Source organism: Bombus flavifrons, chromosome 6, assembly GCF_040668555.2.
Source record: "Bombus flavifrons isolate JBK064 chromosome 6, iyBomFlav1_principal, whole genome shotgun sequence".
NCBI lineage: Eukaryota > Metazoa > Arthropoda > Insecta > Hymenoptera > Apidae > Bombus > Bombus flavifrons.
In genome coordinates, this window is record NC_138447.1 from 1,433,669 (window position 1) to 1,450,312 (window position 16,644).

General features: G+C 40.2%; 1 protein-coding gene across 6 annotated transcripts in view; it reads left to right on the top strand.

Moving 5' to 3' along the window:
• The window catches only part of LOC138180655 (band 4.1-like protein 4A), a 62,703-nt gene that overhangs the window by 27,635 nt on the left and 18,424 nt on the right, over positions 1-16,644 (top strand). For all 6 annotated transcript variants that reach the window (XM_069114711.1, XM_069114712.1, XM_069114713.1 and 3 more), the window contains 2 exons: positions 7,073-7,177; positions 8,079-8,218. In XM_069114711.1, coding sequence (XP_068970812.1) covers positions 7,073-7,177; positions 8,079-8,218 — 245 coding nt within the window. The remainder of the gene's footprint in view (positions 1-7,072; positions 7,178-8,078; positions 8,219-16,644) is intronic.

Below are 16,644 nucleotides of genomic sequence, written 5' to 3' on the forward strand. Positions count from 1 at the left end.
AATGGACTGACGAAGTGCTGTCCTTGCGGCCATCGAAACCTTCCCTCCTACCATGGGTATACATATTAAGTATGGACTACGCATTCTCTCTCTGGGCTACGTCCACCATGTAACTATTTATAGACGACAGACCGACCGACCCTGATAGAAATGCCTTGCAGAGAATGCCGTACGTACCTTTTCTTCTCTCTCTCTTCTTTTCCCTCGGTGTGTACATATACCCGAGATAACGAACGCGCTAAATGGAATCGAGCAACGCTAATCAGTCGCCGCTTGTTCCACGATGAATGAATCCTTCATAATTCCGTGTCGGTCGACGAATCGCCGTGCTTCGCGGAATATCGAGTTAATGTAACCATAGATTTGTGCGTGAAAAATGGTAATGGCCAGTCGGAGTACGGCAAGAACCACAGCTTACACGCGATAGCCTGGCCCGCGTGCATGAACGTGAACCGTGCAACTACCGAAGCGTTGCTTCGTTCCAGTGCATTGCAGCAGCGATAAGTTACGCGAGAGTCCGTCGATCGCAAGGCGACCAACCATCGCAGCTTCGAGACTTCCTTCGCCGTCGCAACGCTTGGAAAAAGTGACAAACAACCCGGGCAGGTATCGTCCTCGCGCATGAACCGTTCTGTGCCCGGGCAAGAAGCGCATTAGTGTATGCGCCACCAGGTTACCTCTCCCGTACGCGTTTAATTAACTAATTTATTTAATTGCTTAACGATTACCTTTCCCGACATGAAAACGTGTAATTTATTTTCACCGCGTAACGAGCCGATCCCCCTTCTTCCCTTTCCCGGTTTATTTCGTTTTGTGGATTACGTTCGCTTGCTCGTGCCGGTCTGTCATTCGGAACGAGGCGGTCTCGAGCGGTGCTAATTGTGATCGATCGTGGGAGTTAATCGAATTCCAGAGCTTTCCTATTTATTGCGTTCGTTTCGTCGAATTTTTGCTTATTTAAAGGTATTTTAAAAAGTATATTTAGAATTTGCAATTCGTTGGAATTTTAGTGTTTCAAGTATGAAAAATTTCATGTATTTCGATTCTTAGAGCGTTATTCTAATGAAGCGATTTCTAAAGTTCTAATTAGCTTAGCATCCACTTAAATATAGAATCACCTTAGTATCAACGAGAAAATATCAATTCTCTTGCTGCTAACAGCCATGCGTCCAGATGAGAAAGAATTTTTTTAAAGTACTCGTTAACTATATCGAAAAAACAATTCGAATAGCCGCTTAACCGACCTCTGATATAAACCGGTGGAGATTGGCGTGAGCAGCAGGGTTAATTCATCGAAGCGACGACATTCACCTGTAGCATCACGTGTAGGTACTCGAATAGGTAGTCTGGTATCGCGAATGAATTGTCCGCGGGCGATCGAGGGAGTGCGTCGAGGCCGCGGCGATGAACAGAGCTCGTAGCTCGAAAATTGGTATTCCCCGGTAGGTATGAGTTAGCGGCATCGGTATGTGGGTATTATACCTTTTGTATTCCGATGTGACACGCCTCCGTCACGTTTGCGGGCGTACAACAACGACGACAGCGTCGGCCACGGCGAAACGGCCAGCAATGGACGTATGGGTGGACAACGATAAGAGTGTCTCCCGTTGCCGCGAACGTCCACGTACACCCACACGACCATCCCGTCGTAGAGTGTAGAGCGTAGAGCGTGTAGAGAGAGCACGTACGTGGACGCGCGTACCAACACGAAGGCACACAGACGGCACGAGAGGGCCCATGCGGATGCCATACGTAAAGGCTCACTGGTAGCAGAGTACCCAGAGCCGTATGTACGTTTGAGAATACATTATGTAAGCAAAAGGTGAAAAAAGACCGGTGGAATAAGCCTCACCAGATTCTATCGAGTCGCGTCCCTCCGTCTACTCTCTTCCAGCACCTTCCTCTTCTTCGTCTGCTGGTCTTCTGTCTGCCGCGTGTTCCTGTACCCCTGAGCCCGAACATCGGGCCAGCAGCATCAGGGCATAGACCTTCGCTCTGTTATACGTACAGGTAGTATACATACGTATCCGCCGATACCGATGCTGTGTCGTATATATACACCGAAACCAAGCCGCTGGCGTTCGTAAGCTGAGGGAAGAAGGGATGCAAGAGAAGGAAAGAGAGAGAGAGAGAGAGAGAGAGAGAGAAGAAAAAGGCGAAGACAATGCATCCTGGAAGCAGCCGGGCGAATTTCATCGCGGGTCTGGGATATGGTCAGGGAGTGGGGTCCAAGTCGATTCTTCTTGTGGACATTAAAGTTCTTCGATCTTCCGATCCGCCAAACCTTTGGTCAGGAACCAGTTGGTGCTCTGCATCTTCTCGAGGACTCCTTTTGGGGACGATTGTGCCTATCACGACCACGATTCTTTTTTAATAACAACGCGAAATTTTATAATACGTACTTCGTAATGCCGGTACGAATTACGAGCAAATCGTACTCATAATATCGCAAGTTGGATTCTCTAGCTTCTTCATCGACCGTTCCTTTCGTGAGTCACGTTGCACGCGGAAACATAAATCTCGTTAAAAAATGCAGCCCTTTCATTTCCCTCGTTTGCGATTCCACGAAGGCATCAGTCGATCCACGAAATCCAAAATATTCAGAAGCCACGCGTGTCTGTCGAGAATCACGTAGCTCGTGGACGACAAAAGTGTGCTCGTCTCTGTGCTGATCGTTGGTCGACGGGATCCTCGTTTCCATCATGGTTGTCACTGTTTTCGAAAAGCTCCGATGTTCGCGGTACCAACCACGTAGATTACCGAGATTTAAAAGGACTTACGAGAGTAACCGGTCGAGATGAGCAGTAAACCTTGGGCCATCGACGTTTCTTTTCTGCACCTTTCCACCTTCTTCGTCTTCTTCCTCTTCTCTTTCCCTCTCGTCGAACTATTGCTTTCCTCTTCGGCCGTCCCTCTTCTTCGCGCGGATTACGTCTTTGTTTCGGTATGTTCCTATGATAACATTGTTCCGGTTGCAGCACAAGCGTGACGATTTTTTGTATTTCGACCGACTGATAAAATCGCGATATACTTCGTTGGTCCGGGAACACTATATTTCACTTGGATCGCGCGTTCGTATGCGTTGTGGGAGATTCAACGAGTGACCTAGAAGATAAGGGCACGTTTTAATAAAATTGCCCGTATTCATCGCAAGTGTAGCGTTGCAAAGGAAACTATTCCTGTCTACGATCGGAGTTTAATAAAGGGAAGAAGCTCGTCGCACCCATATTAGGACTCCCTTTAAATTAGAGCTTTTTTTCGAACATTCGAATCTTTTTTTTAAATCGATTAAATATTTGTTTTTAATTTCACGCGTTTTTCTATTTTCTGCCTTTGTTCCACTAGGAGCATTTACTTCATTAAATCAGAAGTTCTATAGAATACAATCTATAGTTCGCGAACTGTTAACTTTTTAATCGTTTAGTCTAGAACCGTGCGTTATTAGCTTTCCTCTTCAAAATCTTTCCATGGAAAACTGCTCTGCTCCTAAAAAGTAAATTTTGCATGGAACCGAGTGAATCATTTAAATGGTGTGATCCACAGGAGCATTCGTTTGATATAACAAATTCTACCTTCGTGTACCGGACACACGATACACGTCCCTGTTTGTTCCGATAAAAGTGCAACATTTATGAACTTGCCGTGGCGATCTTCGTATACCCTTGTGCTCGTTCATTAATAAATTCGTTCGACGCGCACCAAGTAAACTATGGAGGAGCAGTAATCACATTTTTCGCTGGAAATATGTTTTTGCTCTTGCAACAAATTACGCAGCGGCGCGCACTGTGCATTCGTTCGTTGCACCGATTCCAATGTCATTATACCTGTCCCTGGTAGAAGAAGAACTGGCCTGATCCGTGGAAGGTGCAAACCACCTCGTCGTGGTAAAAGTGCAGGTGCAGCAGAGGTAGAATAGATGCCAGAGCCGTGGATGGGTTCACGGCACCTACAATAAATTTCATGATGCCGCGATCCAGATACAAGTATAGCCAGAGTTGAAAAGAACGAAAGAAGAAAAAACGAGAGCGAGACAGAGCTGCCTCGTTCGATATTTCTCTCGCTTTTTCTCTTTCATTCTCCTTCCTTTTCTTCGTTCGTGCATGCCCCGATGCTTTGTCGTTGACCCCGGCTATCGAAAATCATTACCTAATTTTACTTAACGAACTTCCTTGTTGGATATTGGCTGGCCCTTGGTCTTTTGTCCGGATGCCCTCTGTATTGACGAACGTTTATGAACCGTGTGCAGTAGTTTGTGATTATTATTTCGTTCATTATTCAGATAAAAATGTGTCATAAGGTAAAATTTTTTTCGGTTAAATCTTCTTGGTGATTTTACCAACTGATGAATAAAAGATTCCATATTAGACGAAGGGAGAGCTTGAAAAATGCTGATAAGAAGAGGTAAAATATGGTTTCTCAACATTTTATGGCAGAAAAATTTTAAGAATAATTTAAGAAAAAATCGCTCCGATTTCAATTTTACATTTCAATTCTATTATTTTATATTCAAGGAAATTTGCTTCATTGATATTAACTATAACGGATAATAAAGATGCAGATATTGATTATTTCTACGTATTTACATCTTTCACATGAATGATATATTATTATTCGATCGTTAGAGAAATCAACAATACGTTTACTTATCGTCGTAAAATTCCGTGACCTGTGTGCGAAATGTTCATAGTGTAACGAGTATTTGAAGAGAAAATGATACGAAGGAAATGGCAGAAACGATGGTACTCAAATGACTTTATCGTTTAGTAGTACATATTTCGATCGGACATTTCGTAAAGTTTAATTATATTTGCGAACAAAATATTACGACATCAAACGTTTCGACGTGACATTATAAATTTACTTTTTATTCATTTTTCTTTCAACACCCACGAAAGGAAATCAACAAAATTTACGCGGATCACTCGAAAGACACCGCTAATTTGCGTTCGAGTCCCGGGTTTCCTCGTTTCCGAAGAACACTTTCCCTCGACAAATGACGAAGCGTGGCAGTCGTAACGCCGCAAACTAACAATTGTCTCGAATACGTGCACGGCGTGACGATGATCAATACATATCGCGCGCAACTTGTCAAAGTCGAGCCACCGCAAGATCGTTAGAAACATCAGCCTCGGCTTCAATTATCATCCTCCAATTCCAATGGTGTGTGCGCGCAAGAAACGGCGCTTTCTGTATGTAATGAACGATCGAGGGAGACAGCTGAACGCAACAAACGTCTCGCGGAAGAGAAACGGAGAACACGCCAGAGAGCCAAGTATGTAAGTAGATCGACGAAGACTGTGCGGTAGAACGAAAGGACGTGGAGTAAAGAATAAGAGGCGGTAACGCGGCTACGCTAATTACGAACAAACTCAGGGATATTTTTCCTTCTTCGTATATTCATGTGCACGGGGACGTACACAGCCCATATCTTCAAGGAACAAACGATCGAGTACGAAAACACACGTCGTGAATCTCCGTTAGTTTCCCCCGAAGGGGAACAAACGAGCGTCATGGCTCAGCCACGGAGCCAACTGGGAACCGGAAACCGGTGATTTCAATCTCAGTTCACCGACTGGATGTCCCGCGGTTAAATCGACGCCGAGTCGATGCAGTAAACTATCCTCGATTCTTCACCTTTCGATTCTTTTATTGGGCGTCTCTGCTCGAATTGTTCGCTTTTTCTTTCTTTCTACCCTCTTTTTTCCAATCGAGGTGGCTTAACCACGAAAAGAGGAACTTGAAGAAATTGTAAGGTCTGCATCGTGGAAATAAATTCTTGACCGCATTCCTTTTGATGGTGGTTTTAGCAAGATACTTTAACTTTTATATTAGATTCTTAGAAATACTAAGGAAGAATATTAGATTCTTGGAAATTGGTTTGATCCCTGGAGTTCCTTGTTAGTTTTCTCTTGAGTTATATTGTTTGAAGGTAGGAATGGTAAGGCACTGTTTCTTGATGGGGTTGAAAATGTTTAAGTAGATTAATATCTCTAAAAGAATATTTGACTCTTGGAAGCCTGGTATGCTAATTGCTATAGCATTCGAAGTGAAAGTTTAATGGAGAACTATGCGAGATTATTGAACATATGGGCACTAAACGGTATATCACGGACATATGTATTTAAGTTAAGCGTCAGCAAATTAACATTTAGTAACCTTGTGCGAGAAGTTACAACTACCTATTATTTCGTTATACGTATAGAAATTACTTCTTATATAGAAGAATATATGAACGTTAAAATGTAATTTAACAGAAACGGAACGAGTATCTGTCTAAAAAAAACAGCGATTGCTCGCAACTATTGAATCTACATACAGGAAACCAGTCTTTATCCTACTTATTTATTTTGTATAACATAAATATTTCTGTTTTTATTAAACCAAACGATGTATTGCGAAAATATAGAAACACGCATGTTGGAAATGTAAGGAAAACACAAAGCATTGACAAGAAACTAAGATCGATCGACAACGAAAGCGCTTCGATCTAGCATACCTGTTATTTATCACAGTAAAACAAGTGACGTGCTATCACGACATCAAGAGGATCGAGCTGGTTTTGTATTAAACTCGTTTTTGTTTTAAACTCGATTTTAAATTCTATTTCACTCTGTCCTGTGTAATAATTGCGAAGTACCACATGTCCGATCGTAATATGGCTGCTCGCGCTACAGATAGAACTTAATTATTCCGCGTGCAGCTAGAAAATCTACCGAGCGTAATGACAGATTGCGCGAGATTCTCAGGTTGGAAACAGACGGAAATCGATTTTGCGGCTGGGGCGGAACCGTTATGAAACGTGTCGTACAACTTCCCCTTGAATCAGCGTCGATAGATAGTTGGTTCTCGTGCACAAAGGCATATAAACGTGTTCTAATGCAGTTCGAACGACGTGCTCAATGACGCGTGCGCATCACGATTTAAATCACCACGCTCGATCGAGCGCGGATCGAAAGTCGTCGCGGTGATACTAATGTAGGTCGGTTCAGGAAGTAATTCCGCTCGTGTCGCTAACGTCGGCATTGTTATTGACTGGATAAATCAAACATTGCTCTTTTTTTCTATTTTCCAGAGCTCGAACCTTGGTCAGGAACTGCTGGATAGGGTGTTCAGGCACCTGAATCTATTAGAGACTGCTTACTTCGGTCTACGTTACCTGGATCACAGCAATCAGACGGTAAGGATGTTGTTTCTATTGACCTTCCGTATCGAGTTGATCGAAATTACAACGAATAGCGTGTAGTAGGTGCAGGAAGTATTTACAAATATTTTCATCTTGATGTTTATGTACTAGTTGGGTGATTTCGGATATGTTAAATTTGTTACTAGCAAAATGTGTTTACTCCGATATTTATGTACCGATTATATGGGTGCGATATTAAGATATTAAATCTTTCATTGACATTCTTTTTGTCTAACGTTTATTATGTACTTTCCGTGCCTACTATACCTTTTAACATATTTTAAAATTATTATGCAATTGTATCTCACCATATAATAACTTCATTGAAAAATATACTACGCCATTGTTTTTAAATTTCATTTTTGTTTTCATGAAAATATGTCAAGAAGTTTCTTTTTATTTCCACGAGTATTGAATTAGATATCATATGATCGTTTCGAAAGCTCTTTAGACCTTAATTTTCAGATCAAGGTAGCGCGCGTGAGAAATTTTGTTCGCTTTCTGGAAAAGCTTTGTCAATTACGGTATGAGACAGACGCGTTCCCTTCTATAATTATAATCAAAGGCAAATTGACTCGGTCTAACGCGAAGCGATGTCTTTGCTACGTCTTTGGTGTGACTCTGAACAAACAGCAGTATGATCAATGCAATAACTGGATATCGAACGGTTAATTAGATTTCGATGATGAAAAATTCATAGGAAGGATGGCCCGAAGGGAGTCGATTGCATCGGCCCCGGGCCATAAGAGGATAGGATTATTATCCACGGGAAATGTCAAGCTACCTGCAATTTCCGGTCTGCTTGATCAACAGTTTCAGCGTGACGCGCTTCGATCGGAAGGGGATTAATTATTTAGAAGTAATTCTCTACTGTATTATTCGCGCACCTTTATAGCAATGGCTCGACCCGAGTAAGAAGATCGGAAAGCAACTGAAAGTCCAAAAAGGAGATCCGAGCTCGGATGTCTACACTCTCTACTTCGGTGTGAAATTCTACGCGGCGGACCCCTGCAAGCTCATTGAAGAGATCACAAGGTGAGCAGATTGAATTTATCTTGTCACGCAAATAGTCCACTAACTACCCTCGATGCTGTAAACCACCCTCTCGCAAATAATTTTATCGATCCAAGCTTTGGCATAATTGTATTTGAGTTCTATGCTTAAGGGAAATACATTTGATAGAATTATTTCAGCGAAATATGCGATGGATTATATTTTTGTTTCCCTATTTTTTTAATCAATGCAATGGAGCGAGAATTCTATTTATATGGTAGATCTCACGGTAGAAAGAGTCAAATTGGAAAGGGTAATGGATCAAAAGTGTCACAAGATGGGTCTGAATAAAACGAAATATATCAGGGTATTGGTGAACCATTACAAACTAAAATCAATAATCGAGGAAAATATCGATGATTATAAAAACATTTCATAATATCATTATTTTGTTGAGATCCGTCTCAAGAATTTTTAATTTATCAACAACGGTACTACGAACAAAGTTGTTAGATACAGACATAGATACAATTCATCGAACTTGTATTAATAAACATATGAAAACTATTAACACTCTTTACAGTAAATTATTAAAAATGTTATAACGATGGTAGAAATGTACGTAGTCATGGAGAAACTTCCTCTACCGTGTCATTAAATTATCGTGCCTCGTATCTTATATTGTTAATATTTATTTTGTAGGTACTGCTCACAATTTGAAATATGTATGCTGTCAGTATGCTTGTTAGCTGTACTAATAGAAATTAAATTATACATATTCATCCTGTATCATTATCATCATCATCACCACGAACCACGCAAACTTCTCATAATATCCAGGACATGAAACAACGATTAATCTTAAATTCACACGTTTTCCGTTTTAAAATACAATAGCGCGAACTTCTCAATCTTCCACTCCGTTATTTCTTCTCGGCTTGAATTGCTAAACGATTAATCGCGAAGAAAACAACACAAGCGAGAGACACGTCGATTGGTATCACGTTTATTACGAGAACCTAACAGTACTCGCTGTTCTCCTTGGCTATTATAGTCGGAGAGATAGAATTCGATTTTGTAGTTAACGCTGACGAAAATTTACATCGTTTTACATTGTCCGGTCGTGATTCTTGAATTAATGGACGAAGCAAGTTTTGTAATCTCTCAATCAGTTCCAACACTAGTAACGCGAAGTACCACCCGTTTTATGTTCGCGTGTGTTTGTATACACGGACGAGCACTCGGTTCTGTCGCATGTCGCATCATGAATACGAAACAGACACGTTTGCACGAGTATAGGTCTCGTGTCACAGGCACTGGATGCCTGTCTCGTTATCCTAATGAGTTGGGCTTAAAATTCTTCAAAGCACGCCTGAAAATCTTTTTACCTCAGCGTCATTCCAGCGAAGGAGTTAAAAGAATTTAAAACACTCCTTCTCCGACATTGCACTCGTTCCAGTAACGCAAGCGCGCTTCTTTTGATAAACAAATCGCTCCACTCGATGTAACTTACTATCTTTTCCTCTTTCCTTTTTTATTCTTCCTTCGAATTACAAAGAACGAATTGTCTAGATGTTAATCTTATGTTTTATGTATTTATGTATTTTATGTATGTTTAGTGCAGTATTGATTTGCAGTAAGATTTGTCAGTCGACAGAATCACAGACGATAGTTATTAAAAATTAATCGAATGCACGACATGGAAGTAAGAAATTAAAGGTAATAGAGAAATATTATGACTGTTTGTAAATAAATTAATAATAAGTAGAACTGGAACTACACTTTTGAGATTGAGTAATCTTTTATATGAGTCCTTCGTAAATTTCAATGTTATTATTGATCCATTGTATGAAATATTAACTAAAATCAATACTTCTACAGTATTGAACGCTTTTAATGAGAACACATAGTAATTAAAATTTATTAGACGACAATTGCGAGTGAATCTATTGTACTTAGCCTACAATGCATTCTGTTATGAATCTTCAGAGAGATCTGTACTGAAGTTCTAACGATCTTAATAAAATTACGATGACGAAGTACACATATCTTTGAATATCTAACTCTGGAATCAGTTGTTCAATTACCTTTGATCGATAACTTCTGTAGATTCTAGTAACTTCAAATTGAATTGAAACTTACGTCTATATTGCGAAGAAATTCAATGTAACCATCGGATTCGCGAAATATCTCGAAAATTCGTACGAACGGTATTAGCTTTCTGAGAGGAATCACCGTCATTTCTTGCAGCTTTTTATCAGCCTTATACGCAATATATATCCGTGAGTGGATCGATTTAGCCGATCAAGCGTCGACAAGAGTATAAGCGAATGCCGATGTCGACGGCAGGGTGTAACGGACCTTTTTAATGGAAATCTAGAGAAAAATTGAGGGTTCTGTCACCGATAAACTGACTCGATTGATTCGTTGCTCGCTGGAGGGAGTTTCACAACCCCTGTGTACGATTCTAGCTTTTACCTTTTCCTCCGCTTTGCGAACGCTGCTTCCCTTTAAGTTCCACCTGCCAAGATAAAACAATCATTTTTTTGAGACTGTCGACTTCGCTGCGGTTGGTATCGATCATCCACGGTGTTTCTTCCTCTTGTGGTCGACCGCGTGCGGAGTCGAGGGAGAAAACTACCGCCTTGGTCGATCTCGAATATTCCGGATCCGCTTCCGCGTAGTGGAAGCACGGTAAGGGATTGCTTTATTTTTTTCGATTTCTTACAAAGTAATGCACTAAAACCTTAGTAGTACGTAAAACTTAGTAGTACGAAAAGAAAAGGGCTACAAAGAGTTTCCTAGAATGTATTATATAAATTTAACAACGAATTTTTTTTTAAACGACTGCAGCTTTCAGTAGTTGACTATATTAATGTTGATTTGTTTACCAAGTAAGTTTTTTTGTATCATTATCGTAGCATTTATTTTTGCAAAATATATATACATTACGCGTGTCTACGTATATATTTCGTGAAACGTTATACACTATGAAACTCGTCGACTCGTTTGATTGCTTTCACGAGGGCTTCCACGGGAGTAATTTTGTTATTACGTATCTAAATGCGAAGTATCATTCTTTCATGGAAATCTGAAAATTGTGCGTCTCAATGTACGATAGTTATAGAAACTTTTTCGTCCTGTCGTACGGAAGAATTTTGAAAACTAGTAACATTAACATTGCATTCTAGATGATCGTGATTACAGAGGAAACCTGTTTTCTTTATTAGCTCTTCTTGAAGCTAGAATAGCGCAGGTTTTCGTTAAAATCACGTATTATCCTTAACTTCTCGTCGTTTTTAGTTTATGAATATAGACTGCAAATATAATTACAAATTAGTCGCGAGGTACCAAACTTTAGTAATTTAGATAGACAGGTTCTCACCGTTTCTTGTAGGATCTGATCTCTTTTCTTGCTATATTAGCTTATATTCTGTCTTTCCATCGGATTTTTAAAATTTGTCAAGCTTTATGAGTTTCTAGTTATTTTTTCCCATTACGATGTCTTCATTTTTCTTGGTAATCTGTATTAGTTATAAGTTATAAGCGATTCACGATCGAACCGATATACATACAATTAGCCTTTGTATACTTCGGCTTAATTAAAAATCCCTAGTATCTTGTAAAAACTTCTACCTATTCGTTATGAAGCCCAACGATAACGAATCGAAGGCGTAAGCACTTTGCTTGAAATTAACTTATCAATTACTAACATCTGTCTCGTCATATAATGCCTTATCAAATCACCAAACATCCTGCTCTTAATCAATCTTTTACCGCACTATCCGTTCTTTTACCGCACCTTTATCCATCCTTTCTTCTGCCAAGATATCGACTTGTTCCGACGAAATCCAATAATGTCGTCAGGTATTATCGTTCCTTTCGTAATTCGTTAAGAACTACCAACAAATTAACAAAGAAAAAGGATTTGTCACACTAGGAGACCATGTATTACAGCGACAGGGCGGAAAATTTCGGCGGTTTCACGGCATCAAGCTTGTCGTCCATCGTTCAAGATTTTCTCGGCAAAATGAAAACTCGGGGAAAGACGTCCATTCGCTTAATTCGGTATAGTCACACGATCCGGTGTACCGGGGAAAGGGAAAAAAGGCGTCTTTGGAAACAGACGAACACAATCTATATGCAAATGCGTTCATCTTTTATCCCGAGTATGAGCAATCGATGGACGCTTGTCGAGGACCCGTCGTGGTTGCATCTTCGACTCCATTGCACAATGAACGAACCGCGGGATATCAATATTTACGCGCTACCAACCGCTTATAAATAATTCCGGTAAGATGCGCGTTTGCTCCAGCCATCACTGTATATTTGTTTTCGCAGAAATTGGAGCTGCTCGAGAATTATAACACGAACGATGCAGATTGGTTACAACTATATCTCGCGTGTCTGTTTTTCGATATTTCCAAATAAACGTTACAGTCTCGAGACCATAACTTTAGAACGGGAATTCTGTGCGATTGCTTCTTTTTATTCGCTTATTGTGAGAGACTGAGGTTCTAGCTCTACAGATACGTGAAAGGATCGAACGTTCGTGAAAGAATGTTTAAGCAAATCTCGAAGCAAATGCAGAAGACTGCAAAATAAAGAAAGACAGACTGAATGGATATTAGAGTACACGTATTAGGTGGAAAGTGCATGCTAAACGCATCTTACGTTCGGCATTATTTAAATCCATTGCACTTCGAAGATTTCTCGCTAACTAATTTTCATCCAAATCAGATATCTCGCGTTTTAATGAATGTACATCTCACCTAAAGCGTCGCACAAATGACATTGCGTCGCAAGATAACCCAGCCACAGATGCAAAATGGTTAAACGTCCTTCATTTTTGGTGCGTTCACCGAGATGGAGCGAGTTTTTCAAAGAAAAGATACGATCGTACACGTTCGCGATATGCGTTTTACGGTCCTACCGCTGTTACTTTTGTTGTTCTCGCGAGCAGATGACGAACGTTAAGGACTATTTAGTTTCACAATATCGTGGTATTCGAAGGTGTTAAAACGCGAACTGTGAAAATTTATGTGACTGTTAGCATCGTCGTTCCGCTTGTACGACGAGGCAGAATCGTGGACGTTCCAATTCTATGTCGTAGTTGTCTCGATCTTCTTATAGCTACACGATGGAATACGAATAACGAGGGAAATACGACGACTGTTGTCGGATAAACAATTTGTGTATAATGGCAGAGTGTTTAGGGAGTGGTTGATGGGAGAGAATTATTCGATTTGCCGACTGTAGTAATGTATTTCGAATAAAAATGTCGCGCGTCTAAGTCCCTTTTATTTCCTTGTTTTATAACGTGTAGTGTGCATTTTTAGAATATTAATTCCAAAATGTTATTGATATTTTCTTTTACATGTAGGCGCTTTTTATCGTTGAGTGGAAAACATTAAAAGAGATTTTATAATTTTATTCAAATTGCATGTTGATCGTTCTAAAATTCTAGAAATTCCTAACGAGTAAAATATGTAATAGGCGGTCAGGTATCAGCCGATGCGTTAGTTCGAGTTTTGCTAAAACTATGCGAAGTTCGCGAAACGTCTGATAGCCGTTTCGCTGTATCAGTACCGCAGACGAGAGTATTGACCCCTCCGGTGATCGAAACGGAAACACCTCTCTCGTTTCTATCCAACAACTAACTTCGGGTTCTTGACTATAGATTAGCATATTTAGCCCTAAGGCAGCGTATTTCTCGCTGGTCCATAGCAATTAACCGTTGACCGATAGATAATAATTACCTACCGAAAATGAAAATTATAAAGAATATTGTTGAATTCGTACGGTAGGCGTTTCTTTTTCTTTTGTTCTCCGCGTCTACCTTTTCTAAACTTTTGTTTTCTGTCGTATACCTAGGAAAATAAAGCAAATCGTTATGCTGATTTAGAGTAAGGTAATTCTATACACAAAATAGCTTCTCGCATAAGATGAGTATAAACAATATGTATAAACATATTTCAGATCTAACCGAACGAAAATGCAACATTATTTGAATTTTCTCAATAAATCTTAAACGAACTACAAAATCACTTCTAATTTATATTCGCAGTTCTATACCAATGTTTATTTCATTAATTTGTTCCTGTACCAATAAATATTTTGTTAATTTGTTCCTATATCAATGAATATTTTGTTGATTTGTTCAAGAATACCATTACGCGATGCCATTAATCGATGATATCTCCGCGTTGTTTTACAATCGTTTAATCTCACAAAATCTCGTTAGGTGGCTTTTCTTCATCCCGGTAGCGCAGAAACGTTAGAAGGCAACTCGCACCGCTGCCTATCGTTACTAATGTCCGCCCACGATCCTCCAGGAGATCGTAACTTCCTTTTTCTTCGAGTTCCAGAGGCCCTCGACGATGTTTCATTGACGTAGCAATTCCGTGTCTGGCTTCCACCTCGCTCGCTCACGCTCACAGAGGACTGTTTTATATGTTCGTGCGCCATCCGTACATCGATTTACATGGCTGTATTTCGATATTCGCCGGTGCAATTTCTTGTAATTGCAAGCGCAATATGGAAATTGATAGCGCGCAACTTCGTAAACTATTGTTCTCGATTGGCATCTTGGAATGTGCGTGCAACTGAATTTACCAGAGTTTCCTCATTGAATAAAAGTACTAAACGAGATAAGGTGCATAGATTCTTGTAAAGATTCTTTTCTGGAATGGGGCGGTTGTTGCGATATTTTTATTGAATATTCATATTTGATGCATCCATGGACGAAATGGACGAAAAAAGGAAGAAGTTTTCATGAATGAAAAATTCTTTACACGTAGTATTGCCAATCACACAGGTAATATTATGAATCTATCGTAGAAAATTCTTTCTACCAAGCGAAATACTACCTTTCTATGTTATCATACCTGTGACTAATCCCCGATGAGACGGACGAAACTTTCCCCGTTTTCCCAAAGCTTTCTTCCTCGAGAAAAATTCACAGCTCTGTAGCATGTTCTGATTCACAAATCCTCGGGTCGCCCGTCGGTGTGAAAGCTCCTTAACACGCGGCAAAAATTCCCGGCTGCGTACCCCGACATGATATAACAGGATATAAAATACAGATACAGATTGTGCGACTGGACTGCGTGATATAAAATCGTAGCTCAAGAAGTAGCGCATCCGTTCGTGCAGTGAGGATAAGACATTGTCGTTTCGACGATCCTCCATTTTTATTTGTTCGTGTATGGTCGCGTGCAAATATAAAAAGGCGCGTTGAATATGGGATACGCGACACCCAGACGCTCCTCAGCAAGGTGCTTACCTCCGATACGTTGTTCGGTGTAGTCGTGGACTTTCGAAACGATTAAATAGGATAAACGACGAGCTATTTATTTTGGTGAGTCATAAGTTACTGCCCAGTTTATATCGTTTTATCTTAAGTTATATATTAGGTCGTCCAGTAAATCCGCGCCGTTTATTGTTTCGCTATTTATTAAAAGCTTCCGTTTTCAGTACCATTTCCATTTTCTTTAAATAGACGTTTAATTTCTAAATATTCAAGATTTTAAATACGTCCTGAACCAATAAACTTCCCATTTCATCTGAAACGTCACGAATTCTGTCTTTGTCGGTCCGGACATATTGGATTCTAATATATTTGACGAGAAACCACGTGATTAAGAGAAAACCGAATTAACAACGTGGAATACTTATTGCAAGGAATAGAATTTACAGTAGAGATAACGTCAGAGAGAACTGAAACTTTTGTGAAAAGAACGCTGTAACAAATTGCTGGCAGTCAGTTCTTCCTGTGCACTTTTCAAGGCACGTATTCGGTGAACTCGTGCTTTCATTTGGAGTCACGAGCGATCATCGATTTTCTGAGAGCGCGAAAACGCGCCGTTTGCCGTGAAATTTAGCGCATGCACCGATAATGCCGACAATTTTCGTTCGACGTCACGCCTGCATGCGATCTGTGGTCGATCGCGAACCTCAAAATTCCAGGGAATTCCAGAATTGCCGGTAACGTTTGAGAATTCCGAGTGCGTCGAAATTATTCGTTCCTGCGCTCGTTCGTGCGTGCGCGCGACCCGCTCCGTGTCGTTATCGCTCACTTTGGCGAGCGTTTCTTGCACGCGCGAACGAATCAGAGGAACGAGCGAACTAAAGTTCCACAAGTAAGAAATGAGGGAATCCATGAAGACAGACGAGTCCATTAGGTGTTCTCAAAAAGAGATTCGCTCAAAGGGCATAAAATGTATAAAATTTGATTTACTTTCTGCAACCTTTTATTATTTCTTTACAATTTTTTGCAAAGACTTTCTATTTTATCCGCTAATCAATTAACTCATTTGCATACGTAGGCATTAACGCTACTTTCTTACTCCTTTTGGTAATTTTAACTGTAATATATTTTTGCTGTTTTATTACATTGATTATCTTACTTCTGTAAAATATCCTACACTTCTAACAAAAGAAATTCAGCGAATAATTCGTTTCAAAGT